The following is a 13,366-nucleotide window of genomic DNA, read 5'->3' on the forward strand; positions in this document are numbered from 1 at the left end:
GATCCGGAAATCGGAGTCTCCGTCAATCTCGGCCGCGGCCTTCCGGTACCGTTCGGTCCGTTGCGGAGAGGCCCGGACGTACTTGACGATGTTCCGAAGCCGGCCGACGGGCCCGAGTCTCCGCCAGAGATCGAGATCATCGTCATGACGTTGAACAAGCCGGTAATACTCCGATTCAGCCTCGAGGGTCTCCTTATCGGCGCCGAATAAAAAGGCCCTGGCCGCGAGGTTAAGTATATGGCCGTAGCACCTCATACGCCGGGCCTGGACATCCGTCTCCGTCATCTCGGGATATATATCCCGATAGAAGGCACGGAGGCAGGTGTCGTTATTAGTCGCGTTGTCGGAAACAGTTACTCCGATCCGGTTCCGGATCTTATATCGACTGACGACGTTAAGGAGGGTCTCCGAGAGGGTAATACCGCTATGATCTCCATGGTGTTGAGAGAAGCCTAGGAGGCGTGACCGTAACGTGCCGTTGGCATCGATGAAGTGACACGTGACGCCCATAAAGGCGTAAATATTGGGCGACGACCATAGATCGAATGACAGGTGTATTTTCGATACCGCTAGGTGGAGCTCCGTCGTCACGAGACCCTCTCCGCGCCGGCAGAAGTCTTGGAGACGGTCCCGAATAGACGTATAACCCCATGGGACCTCGTTGGCGACCTCGTTACTATAGTACCGTAAGATCTGTTGGAGGAAGTTGTTCTCAAAGTGGGTAAAAGGGATGTCGGGGGAGACAATGGAGGCAACGCAGAGATCCCTTAGAGTCGTGATCTTAGCCTTGGGAATATTACTGTTGTTGAGGCGCACCCTCTTATATGGAGGAGGGGTCGATGGGTCTGATGAGGAGGGTTGGGTGTCAGCGTCAGAATCCTCATCTGAGAGGGTTGAGATCTTGCAGATGCGATGGGCACTTCAGCCTCGTTAGAGTAGACTTTATATGAGCAGGAAGCTTAGGATAACATACCGAACTAAGTGCTCTTGCGCAGCAGTAGTGGCAGCAGCGCCAAATACCCTAGGGGACCCCTTTAAGTCGCATCGTCGGCAACTCCAAAAGGAGGGCCCAGCCTGGCCCTGAATAACCTCAACAAGGAAGTCGCCATGATCTCGAATCCAGCTGGATCGACCCCGGCCTTTCAGCCGAGCTAATTGCTGCTCGAGGATGTACCTCTTACTGCCCACGACGATGTGATATAGGTCGTTAATCGTGGGATTCGGAGGGATACGGACAGTGAGGGCCATCTCGATCTGCGTAGAGATCGGCAGGCGCGGGGCGCCTAGGACCGCATACGCGTTGGCGGAGGAGGAGGAGGCAACAGCAACAGTAGACATCGTGAAGCTCAGTAAGGTAATAGGGGTAAATGATGAGGGTGATGTGTGATAATACAAATCTTTTCCAAATAACGTCCGATCATAACGTTAAATAAACCGTTCGAATCACTATGATCTTATCTACCTGTCATGAACCTTTCAGGAAGATCCGCCTTCGTCTGGTATGGTGAGGGTAGTCTGAATAACCTCCATAACATATGTGATGGCGAGGTTGGCAATATTGGCATGTTTCAGTGGCTGGGTGACAGAATTCGGAATTGTACCGTTGCGCCATATACAAAAGAGAGATCCCTCTACTGTATTTAGGTAGTTGTGGGTACATATAGTTTCCGTCACTGGGCATGCCCAAATAAATGGGGCAGGGGCTGATCTACAGCCTCCTATTGGCCAGTATATAAGACATCAATTTATTCAACAATTCTATGGGGTGTCGACTTACTCGATTGGGAAGTGGTGATGGCATCCCTTTGCTTGTTGGACTCGAATACTCTGTTGATTAACTTGCACTTGCGGGGGCGAGGGCCCCTCTTGGGCTATTAACCGCCAGTAGGAGCCCTTATAGCTGGGGACTTTAATACTTACTGTCCCTACTGGGAACCCGGCGCCCGTAGCCGGAACCGGGGAGACGATATTGAAGAATAGGCCGAAGGCTACAATCTGGAATTTATTAGGGAAGCTGGGGCTCCAACCCATACTCATGGGCATACCCTCGATCTAACCTTTTCAAATATCCCCTTTATAGAGGCCTATATGTTACGACCCAACATGCAAGACCAAGTCCAGGGCCTGCCCCGCAGGACCACGGCGACTAGGGCACACCATAAGTGCACGAACTATGGGAACACATGCGTCACCCTACGGAACGGAAGAACTATGGAGCAAGTCACGTGATAATAAGATAAGGAAAGCCGTATACCAAGAATACGGAGTCCGTCCCTTTAAGGTAACGTTAGGTGAAGACGGTAGCCTGTAATTTAGTTTAGATTAGTATAGACCATGTCGGCATTGCGCCCGGCACGTCCTTTTGTTACCAGACGTTAAATACATCATCATCATCATCATCACCTTTAAGGTACGGACCCCGTATATTCAGAATACGGAATCCGTACGGTAAACATACGGATAAAGGATATGTTCAGAATCAAGACTTATATATAGGATGGACTCGAGCCGGGCTCTAGGACAGACTTTCCATAGCTCTTCAGCAATTAACTTCGTATCAGGATTAACATCCGCTTTCAGCTATCACCTTGACAAGACTACGATTGATCACCGAAGCCTTACCTTACCTTACGATTGACAGACATAGCTTCCCTGAAGCTATCCCCGACTACGATTACTGTTACCAGTTCCGCAGCCTCAACTTCTGCAAACTACCCCTACGACTAGCTGGCCGTAACACTATATTAGCCCATACCTACACCCAGGGGCAGACCACCAGGCTATTATAATAATTATTCCTCTAGGTAACGTGAATGATAAGCGAGTGAGACAGACAAGTGAGTGAGACACAAAACTGCGCCGATGAGATAAACTGGCTTCCATATCAACATCAACAGCATCAATTCAATTCAAACTACTCATAATCCTCATCTTCAGACATCTCTTCAATAAACTGGCACGTCCGTGAATTGTGTCCCGGGTGACCACAAACGCCACACCGTCGCTGACCTGTCTCGGCCCTCAGTTTGCGACCACTAGTACGACGCATTTCCTCCTGAACCTGCGCAGTCACATCTTTCTGTGACTGTATATCTGCTGCGTCAGCTACAGTAAGACTTCCTCCATGTTGTAGGCGTGTTTTCTTAGTTCTCCGTCGTCGACTGAGTTGGTTATTCTCGTCTCTAAGAATCTGTACCTCAGATCTAAGTAAGGCTACTTGGTGCATGATGCCTCTTGTACCTTTAGAAAGTCGTTCAACAGCCTCGCAAATAGAGGTTGGGGAGCTGCTTTGGTGACGAGTGATCCGACTCTTAATAAAGTTGGATTGAGAGCTTGCCTCTACTGGGTTGTTTGGTGTCCTTGAAACCCAAGGCGGAGGTGTCTGTGGTAGTGATGCTGGAGGCGTTGGAGTGTGTAGCCGGATATCCAGCTTTGATAGGACGCTTTCTGCACTCAGAGGAACAAGCCCAGCTCCTCTAAAACCCCCTTGGATGTTTTTTTCAGTCATCGCTTGACTAAATGCGCTGCGATATGCAGGAAAGAAGTCCTCCTTTGAGATGTGGGTTACGCCCCGCCGCATCTTATCCTCAATTTGTTGCCCATACGCCGTCTTTAGCGGACCAAAGCACCCAACGTCAAGGGGCTGGAGTAGATGAGACGAATGAGGCGGCATACAAAGTGTAACGATCTTGTTTGCCTTGCAATATAGCTCAAAGTCTGTTGAGTGGTGACTTTCGTGCCCGTCGACGACGAGGAGGCGATATTGGCCTCTCAAACGTGGTTTCGTATGACGATCATAGTGCTGGATCCAATCTAGGCCTCTTTCATTTGTTGTCCATCCGTTTTCTGACGTCGCAATGACCCAGTCGTCCGGGAAACCTGACTCTGTATACCAGGTTGAGAGGTGATATTGGCCTGCAACGATGATGTACGGCGGGACGTTATAGCCTTGCGAGTTGATGGCTTGAATCACTGTAACCCATTCTCGATTACCAGGCTGCGCCATTTTTGTGTTTGAACGCCTTTCAGTACTTGTGACAACCATGCCAGATGCAATCTGGCCCATCATAAAGCCAGTCTCATCAAAGTTGTAGATATCAAACTCATCGATACCATACTTCGCGATTGTGTTCTTCATAAGAGCGAACCAGCCGCGAATAGCCTCTGCATCCTCGTATTGGGCCCTCTTGTAGTCGTACCTCCGAAAAAACCGCGTCCGTAATTGTGGTTGTCGTTTGACGAAGTTTAAGGCCTAGCGCTTCCCAACCGGAGGCGCGTCGCGATCAGTAAGTAGTCGATTAGCTATTTCTTCCACACCACGGATCCGGGGAGGGAATGATCGGGTATCTAGATCGAGAATGTGATCAACTAACGTCTGCTCTTCTAGTAAAGTAAGATTCCTCGAGTTCGGTATCCTGTCGCTTCGAGATGTAGAGCCCTTCAATCGTCGACTCAATGTTGCATGGCTGACCGAGTAGATCGTAGCTGCAGCCCGTGCACTAAGCTCTGGATTGATTCTGATAGCTTGAAGGGCCAGCTGTATGCCTGACTCATTACTTCTGGACGCCATGATGTGTTGTGGAAGAAACGTCTCCATTTGTGTTGAAGCATCATCGGCGCAGTTTTGTGTCTCACTCGCTTGTCTGTCTCACTCGCTTATCATTCACGTTAGTAGTAACGTACCTGCATAGCGAGCGACGCATCATAGCGAGCGACGCACTCTCTCAAACCTTTCTACCTTATGTATAAGTTAACTTAGCCACAACGTACGAAATCAATTAAAACTATATATCACCCTCTTCCTCATTACTATCCCAAACCACTTCACAGGTTCGTGCGTTATGTCCAGGCTTCCCGCAATTACCACATCGTCGCGCGCGTGGTTCAGCACCTTCCGTACGACCCTCCTTCTGAGGGTTATTCTCTCCTCCAGCATTAACACCACCCTTCTCTACTTGTAGTGCCTCTGCTTCAGCACTATTAAGTGACCCTCCAAGACGTAGCCGGGTCTTTTTTGCCCTCCGGCGCTTACTTAGTACCTCTATCCCCGTACGAAGCTTACGGTTCTCAGCCTCAATAATAGCAAGCCTATGGGCTAACTTGCTAATACCTCTGGCCTGGAAGTCAATTACTTCGTACATTGCTGTTGGTGAGCTACCTTGATGTGCTTGGATCTTCCTTTTAAGGGAGGTAGCACTTCGTACGCCCTCTAGTGCTGTAATTGGTGTCCTTGGGTCCCAGGAGCCTTGGCTGCTTGGCCGTGAGTTTGATGGTGTTGGCGTCTTTGGCTTGAAATCCAAGCGAGAAATAACCACTTCAGGGTTAAAAGGTACAAGGCCTGCCTGCCTAAAACCAGCTCGTACGTTATTTTCGCCCATGGAAGTAAAGAATGCTGCTTTAAAGGCAGGAAAGAAGTCATCCTTTGTACTATGGGAAATCTGTATCCGCATCATCTTCTCGATTTCCTTGCCGTACGAGTACTTTAACGGGCTAAAGCACCCAACATCAAGAGGCTGAAGCTCGTGTGATGAATGGGGAGGCATACAAAGAGCAATAATGTTTTGTTCCTTGCAGTATTCGTCAAAGTCAGTCGATTTATGGCTATTATGGCCATCAAGGATCAAGAGGCGATAAGAGCCCTTCGTACGAGTCCTTGTACACTGATTAAAGTGCTTTAGCCAATCTAGGCCAATATCATTTGTCGTCCATCCATTTTCGCTTGGATGGATACGCCATGTGGCTGGAAATTGGCCATGAATATACCACGAGAGGAGGTGATATTTGCCCTTTACGATGACGTACGGAGGCAGCGCCCAGCCATCCGCACATACACCCTGAATGACAGAAACCCATTCTCGATTGCCAGGCTGTTTCGTACGAGGCCTTCCCTTACGGTCAGAAGTCGTAACAACCTTTGCGTGCGATAGCATTCCCATCAGGAAACCAGTCTCGTCAAAATTATAGATATCGTTATCCTGTATCCCATACTTTGCAATTGTGTTTCGCACAAGTGCAAACCAGCCTTGTATAATCGTAGGATCCTCAGCTAAGGCCCTCTGATAGTCGATTCGACGTTGAAACCGCATTTTCAATTCAGGGACGCGTCGTACGAAGTTCTCTGCCCATCGCGGTCCAGTACGCGTCCCATCGCGTGCGTTTAGGAGTTGGTCGGCCATTTCTCGTACGTCTTCTTGTCGCGGAGGGAACCCTCGATCGATTAGGTCAATAACTCGTTCAAGAATCACCTCCTCTTCTGTTATAGTCATCTTCATCGAATTTGGTCGTGTTTCACCTCGTGCGACGCGTCCAGCGCGTCGGTGGCGGAGGGTTGATTCAGGGACCTCATAGATAGAGGCAGCTCTTCGTATAGACATTTTCGGGTCTTTTTCAATAGCTTGGAGGGCAAGGGTAATTCGACTTTCAATTGAGGAGGATTGCATGTTCGTACGTGGAGAAAAGGTGACCTAAAGATGAAGAGGGTAGAATTGGGAGGACGTGCGTCGCTCGCTATGATGCGTCGCTCGCTATGCAGGTACGTTAGTAGTATTTAAAATAATCAGGGACAGGAGCCTAGCTATCTAACTAACTAAGCCCGATCAACCAGAGCGCCCTTTGGGCATATGATGTACCGTGCCGCTATCTAAACAGCGTACGACAAGTCAGACAATCTATAATGTACAATTTTCTTCTCGTACCTAGAGCAGTGGAGATCATTAGCTAATCCCTAGGGTCCGTTCAGTTCCAAAAAGCACGCCAGCAGGGATTTCCTAACTCGGCAGAAGCGAATAGGCCTTAAGTAGCCCTACATCGTCCACAGACGACGGGCTATAACGAAAAGGCCGGCCCTCGCGGGCGTAATTGCCCACGAGTACATTTTTCTATTTTCCAGTATTATCTCGAGTAGATCGGGAAAAATAAAGGAGGGAGAGGGAGGGTAGAGGTAGGGCTATGGCCCAAGAGGTATCGGTAGGTATATGATAAAGTGTAAGGCGTGGTATCTCGGGCTCGCTATCCCCTCACAGGGAGTGCGTTTCGAAGTACCGCGTCAAGCGCTCGAACTTCTCAAAGGCGCCCGGATCTCCAATCAGGGCGTACCAGTAGGCTTCGGCCTGGCCCTTCGGGGGAGTATGTATTGCATGTTGTGAGGTGATTCTGGTATCTTCCCACCCTAACAGGTCGAGAATTCCTGACCGGAAACATGACATGTAGAAAAGATGTGGTGTAAGTACATCTATGAGAATGCCAGATAGGAGGAGGAATCAAGCAAGTGCCCATCAAAAAACAACCGAGTCCTGAGGTGAACCTACATTACATCTGCCAGTCATCTTGCTTGGCCTTGGGTACGCGCTCACATCTCCTTACATGTTGGGCAGGTGTAATGTGCACCTTCCCCTGAGAACCCTCGAGGTTTTCTGCTCTGGCGTGATTGCCATGGCAGTCCAAAAGGCTGTACAGCCTAGATGGACCACAAAGTACATATTGCCGGCCGTCCTTTCTCAAGTTTCATTTTCGAACTGGACAGACTTTGGGGAGGACATGATTTTTCGTATTGGCATTTAGGAAGCAGTGCGCTCGAAATATTTGAGATAGACACGTTAAGACTGAAGTTGCCGTTAAAACTATCAGTATTGCCTGCAGAGGGATCTGGAGGCCCATTCATCTGGAGTTAGGCCGTATCCGTGGGCATTGGGCAGTTTCGTCGTTCTCGTAGATAGGTACTTCGTATGAGTTGGCCCTTAGTTAACAAGTCTAATTAGATAATACTACATGCATCGATTTTCCAAGGCTTTCAATGAATGTTCGATGGTGAATTCACTGAAATAAAGAGTTGTGAGAGGTAAGGATAGTCGTGGTGATGGATAATAGATAGAAGAGTGATGGTCGTCATAGGTTGTGTGAGGAAAGCTCGATGGTTATCTCAAGATTTGATCTTTTGTAATTTAGTATATCGTTATCTAGTCCTATGGCAGAACTCGTTTTCGGCATCTCAAATCGAGGTAATGATCTTGAACTTAAGACATATTTTTTGGATTGTGTCTGAATCTTTGGTGAAGTCTGTAATTAATGCAATAATGGGATGACGTGATTGAGTCTCACATCCTTTAATCGTGTTCAAAATCCCAACCCCACAGTCTACGCCCGGACTCGGACCCCCGCTCGCGACTCGCGATTATTGAAGTTGCGCGGATTTAACCTTCCAGTCCGCTTGCGCTATTAATCAGCTACCTTAGTTGCCTTCTCAAACTACGTGACTGCGATCTACTTAATATCACATCTATCACAGTCATCTCGACAGGAAAAGAATTTTGTCAAACATCGACACAATGGCTCGAATTCTCATCACAGGCTCTTCCGACGGACTTGGCGCCGTCGCCGCCCGCACTCTCCTCAAGAACGGACACCAAGTCGTCATTCACGCCCGCAACGCCCAGCGAGCTGAAGATGCGAAATTGGCCGTGCCAGGCGCCGAAACAGTTCTCATCGGCGACCTCTCCAAGATTGCAGAGGTGAAGAAACTCGCCGAGGATGCCAACAAGCTGGGAACATTTGACGTCGTCATCCACAACGCCGGCCTCTACCGCGGGCCCTACCGCAAGACCGATCTCGGACTGCCAAGCTTGACTGCTGTCAACGTCTTTGCACCCCATATACTCACATCCTTGATCAACAAGCCCAAGAGGATCGTTTACATCTCTTCCGGCCTGCACAAGAGCGGCGACACCAGCTTCACCGATCCGACGTGGCGCGAGCGCGGAGAGGGAGGGTGGAATGAGACGCAGGCGTATTGCGACTCGAAGCTGCATGTCACCACGTTGGCCAACGCCGTTGCTCGTCTGTGGCCGGATGTGAAGAGTAACTCGGTCGATCCTGGCTGGGTTCCGACCAAGATGGGTGGTTCGAGCGCGCCTGAAAAGGCAGAGGATGGAGTGGCGAGCTACGTTTTGCTGGCGGAGGGAATTGGTGCTGGAGATGTTACTGGGAAGTACTTCAAGCCTCCCGGACAGGAGGACAATCCCGTGCCATTCACAAAGGAGAAGCAAAGGCAAGACCAGCTGTTGAAGCTGCTCGAGGAGGAGACTGGGGTTAAGCTTCCTGTCGCGTAGATGTTCCTTACCTTGAGGTTGTCAACTTACACCAGCAGAGAGGCCGTGGTTGATCAAAAAAGATACCTGGTGAAGAAAGCTTACTTTTCGCATGATATTATTGATCGACCACATAATTAGTCACTTCGTGCCTCAAGAGCCTGGGTGATGTTACCGTGACCCTGCAGCATGTGTTTCTCAGGTCTTGGCCCTCTGCTGGTACGGTTGATCGGGATTTCCCCGGTGGCCGTCGAGAAGTGAGCGGCGGCATCCCGGCCGCTCGTCCGAGCCGCACACGCCGGCTCCGCGGCTATGTGATCAAAAGAAAACAGCACGCAGGTATTGAATCACGCAAAGATCTTAAGGTGGTCGGGGTGCGACGAGTTTGGATAGGATGGAAGGAACACCGAAATCCCACTATCCGGCAGCTTGTCCCACTGTAATACCCCGGCATCTCTCTGCCGATCTCGGCGCCGACCGCGCGGGGAAATTCCGAGTGCTTCGAGAAGCATGACATTAACCCTTAGCTTTGTGACTAGCCACGGAACGATGTCAGTCTTGTAGGTATTCTTCCAATTTCCAGATACGAGCGGGCAATCGTTAATCGTGGTGGTGCTCACGGGCTGGCTGGCGCCAGCATAACTGGCGACCGCCATTGTGTGCATTGTTAGCGACCGTCCGGTCTCTGAGCGAGTGGAGGTTGGAGCCGTTGCTAAGAGAAGATAAGCTCTTTCCAAGCCAATGGCGGTTGGGGTTTGCCCATGGGGGCGGATCTAGTCTCTGTTAGTCTAGAGGGTCTCTGAGGAAATCATTTGTGTTCTGTATGGCTAGCAGCGGCAGCAGAGAGGGGTGTGTGGGTTTGTTGGCCCCCCAAGGGTGTGCTGCACGCTTGCCATTACAGTCTTGGCCTTTTTGATGTGATGTCACGGTCACAATGAAACGCACAGTCTCTGATATCCCATCGATTCGTTGCCCAGGGTTCGTCTCATTTGGGTGTGACGACGCTCGGTTGGGATAGCTGTCACTCAGGAAGTGAATTATGCGGCGACACTTCGGCGTATTCATGAGCTCTAGATTGCCTTTTGTCAGATATATCTGCTGGTTTCAGGGTAAGAAGAAACGTTGTTGGTCAGAGTCTTGCAGAACATTGTCCGCGAGCGAGCATACGGGTACTTTCTGACTGCTTGATTAGCGGGCTTTTCTGACCTTAGCTGTGTGCTCCCAAGTCTAAACACCGTGCTATCCCCATATGCTGGCCAACGAACCCTCCAACCATTCCTGTGTCCCCCAACATGGAGAACGGCATCCACCCTCCCCGGACTGGTGTCAACCCTCGTCGGCCCTAACTTCTTCTAGGTTCTTTTGACTCATGGATAACACCGCTCCTGAATTAGTGCTCACGGGGTTACGCCGTCGACAGGTCTCGCAGTTCGTATAAGACTGCGCTGCCGTACGAACTCTCGCTGTTTGTAGTGGTCTTGATCTGCAACTGTTCAGCCTGCTTTCGCGACTGCACCAAACAGCCCATCATGGACAGTCCGCACGACAAAACACACGTCGAACCTGAGAGCCCCCATATCGAACACCATGGGGACCAGGAGCCGTGGCACGGCATGTCCGTCGGCCGCTATCTGGGAACACGCTTCACCACCCTCAAGCCGCCTATGCTAAGCGCACCGAACCCTCTGAGGCTCGTCAAGATGATCAACGGAAGGCAATGGGCCTTCTTCGCTGTCGCCTTCGCTGCCTGGGTATGCCTCCATCATATCTTTGCCAGCCTTATTTCCACATCGTACCTCTGCTTACGATTCTCAATAGACCTGGGACGCTTTCGACTTCTTCACCGTCTCCCTCACCATCACCGAACTCTCCGAAACTTTTGACAAGTCCAAGACCGACATCACCTGGGGAATTACCCTGGTGCTCATGTTCCGATCCGTTGGCTCCATCATCTTTGGTATCGCAGCAGATCGCTACGGCAGGAAGTGGCCCTTCATCGTGAACAACCTCCTGTTCATCGTCCTTGAGCTAGTAAGCAAAATTACTCGTCATCTCTTCTCTCTAACTGCGCTACGTTGATTGGCTTCAACCGGCAATTATGTGCCGAGCCTGGCCGGCGCCAGACAAGCTTTCCCCTCTCCCCTCTCCCGTCTTGGCTGCGCCATTGGGGAATCCCTGCCCCCCTCCACAAACCCGTTCTTCCCCCCAAACTCCTCTCTCTTGGTTGATCTTGTTCGGTCACCTGTATGTTAGTGCCATGCGTGGCAGTGGTGACATCAGCAATTGCCCTTTGTTCTGCGCCATCTTTGTTGTCTGCTTTGTTTTCTTTTTTGTTGCAAGCTAACAAGCCGATTTCCGCAGGGTACTGGCTTCTGCCAAACCTACGAGCAGTTCCTGGCATGTCGCGCCCTCTTCGGAGTCGCCATGGGCGGTCTGTACGGCAACGCAGCAGCCACCGCCCTCGAAGACCTCCCCTCAGAGACCCGCGGAATGATGTCCGGCGCCTTACAGCAAGGTGTAAGTCTCAATTCCTGAAACCAAACCACCAACGTTGGCCCGAATCCCCCAGTTGGTCGCATCACGAGACTAACCTTCCGCTTTGCCGATCAGTACGCCTTTGGATACCTATTGGCTGCGGCCTTTTCCCGAGGGCTGGTCAACACGACCCCGCACGGCTGGCGCCCTCTCTTCTGGTTCGGAGCCGGTCCGCCAGTCCTCTTCATCGCGTTCCGTCTGATGCTGCCCGAGACCGATACCTTCATCGAGCACAAGCGTATTCGCGAGGCGGCCGGTCGACGCGCCGAGGAAGCCGGGCACACGAGCGTCACCTCCACCTTTTTGAAGGAGGGTAAAGTGGCTCTGCGCAGACACTGGATGATACTGACATACCTGGTCCTCCTCATGGCCGGATTCAACTTTATGTCGCACGGCAGTCAAGATCTCTATCCCACCATGCTGACAACCCAGTTCAACTTCAATGCCGACATGGTGACCGTCACGCAGGTCGTCGCGAATCTGGGTGCTATGCTTGGCGGCACTACTGTCGGCTACTGCAGTCAGATCTTTGGTCGACGCTTCAGTATTATGGTCTGCTGTGTCGTGGGAGGTGCCTTGCTGTACCCCTACACTTTCGTCACGACCGAAGCAGTCATGGCCGCCGCCTTCTTCGAGCAGTTCTGCGTGCAGGGCGCCTGGGGTGTGATTCCTATTCACCTCATGGAACTCAGCCCCGGTGCATTCCGCACGTTTGTGGTCGGCACGTCGTATCAGCTGGGTAACCTCGTCTCATCGGCCAGTTCCACCATTGAGTCTCGCCTCGGCGAGAACTTCCCCCTCACGCCAAAGGGCACGACGAAGCGTTACGACTATGGCAAGGTTATTTGCATCTTCATGGGATGCGTGTTTGCCTATGTGTTGTTGTTGACCTTTATCGGTCCTGAGCACCTGCGGCGCAGCTTTGATGTAGCTGATGATTCGGATATGAGAGAAGTTGCTGGGGATGAGATGATGGAGGATGAGCTTCATAACCGCGAGGGCCGAGCCGGTCACCTTGCGCATAGTGATGAGGAGCTGGGACATCAGGAGAAGTTTGCTACGCACCAGGAATAAGCTAAAGCTAAAGCAAGCGGTCATGCCGTAATTTTGTAGCTGAGACGTAATCAAAATGCCAATCTCACTGAGCAATTGAAGCCCATTGACAAGCTTGTGTCAATGAAACTAGACTCCTTATTCGGACTCATCGAAAGTAAAGTTTTGGGGCTAGGGAACAGGCTGGTTTCGTCAACTGTCTAAGAAAAACATTGAGTTTGACGCAATCGGACCGGCTCGTTCAGATTTGCTCCAGCTGCGGGTGTCGCGTGAATCTCCCGCCCGGGGGCTCTCCCGGGCCCAATCCCGGCAAAGTGGACCCTTTTCCGGACTTTTCGCCAAATTCGCCTTGATGACATTTGTGCTTATCCGCATTGGATGCTGTACATGAATCCATCGTATTGAAGATCACCTCACTGGTATTCTGTCTCTCGGAAAGGCCAAGACTTGTTGAAGCCGTTTAGCCGATTGCGAAGCGATCGCTCCTTTTCCGGATGAGAACTCTGCCGCTGCATCAGATCCAGTCCCTTCAGCCAAGATAGCATTTAAAGGGTTGGGTCGTATGTGCACGTCGAACACGAGGTGATTAATAAAAGGATATGCAGGAACCTGCAGCTCGCAGGCGCCTGACAACGGATACTTATCAAAGGCAGGGCTCATTCAGCCCTTTCGCGTCCTGTTCACCCTGTAATCCG

At 50.9% G+C, this 13,366-nt stretch overlaps 2 protein-coding genes across 2 annotated transcripts; both read left to right on the plus strand.

Annotated features, from left to right (window-relative positions):
• The first annotated feature begins 8,225 nt into the window (after positions 1-8,225).
• BDP81DRAFT_441918 (short chain dehydrogenase) lies at positions 8,226-9,273 on the plus strand. The gene has a single exon (XM_060591635.1). It carries the CDS (start codon positions 8,325-8,327, stop codon positions 9,102-9,104), a length of 780 nt encoding a protein of 259 aa, XP_060438132.1. The 5' UTR covers positions 8,226-8,324; the 3' UTR covers positions 9,105-9,273.
• Positions 9,274-10,546: 1,273 nt separating this feature from the next.
• BDP81DRAFT_441919 (H+ symporter family protein) lies at positions 10,547-12,816 on the plus strand. The gene is made up of 4 exons (XM_060591636.1): positions 10,547-10,834; positions 10,902-11,114; positions 11,445-11,600; positions 11,694-12,816. The coding sequence occupies exons 1-4, from the start codon at positions 10,613-10,615 to the stop codon at positions 12,690-12,692; spliced, it is 1,590 nt and encodes a 529-aa protein (XP_060438133.1). The 5' UTR covers positions 10,547-10,612; the 3' UTR covers positions 12,693-12,816.
• The last annotated feature ends 550 nt before the right edge of the window (positions 12,817-13,366 follow it).

This window comes from Colletotrichum phormii, assembly GCF_030913505.1.
Source record: "Colletotrichum phormii strain CBS 102054 chromosome Unknown BDP81scaffold_38, whole genome shotgun sequence".
Taxonomy (NCBI): Eukaryota; Fungi; Ascomycota; class Sordariomycetes; order Glomerellales; family Glomerellaceae; genus Colletotrichum; species Colletotrichum phormii.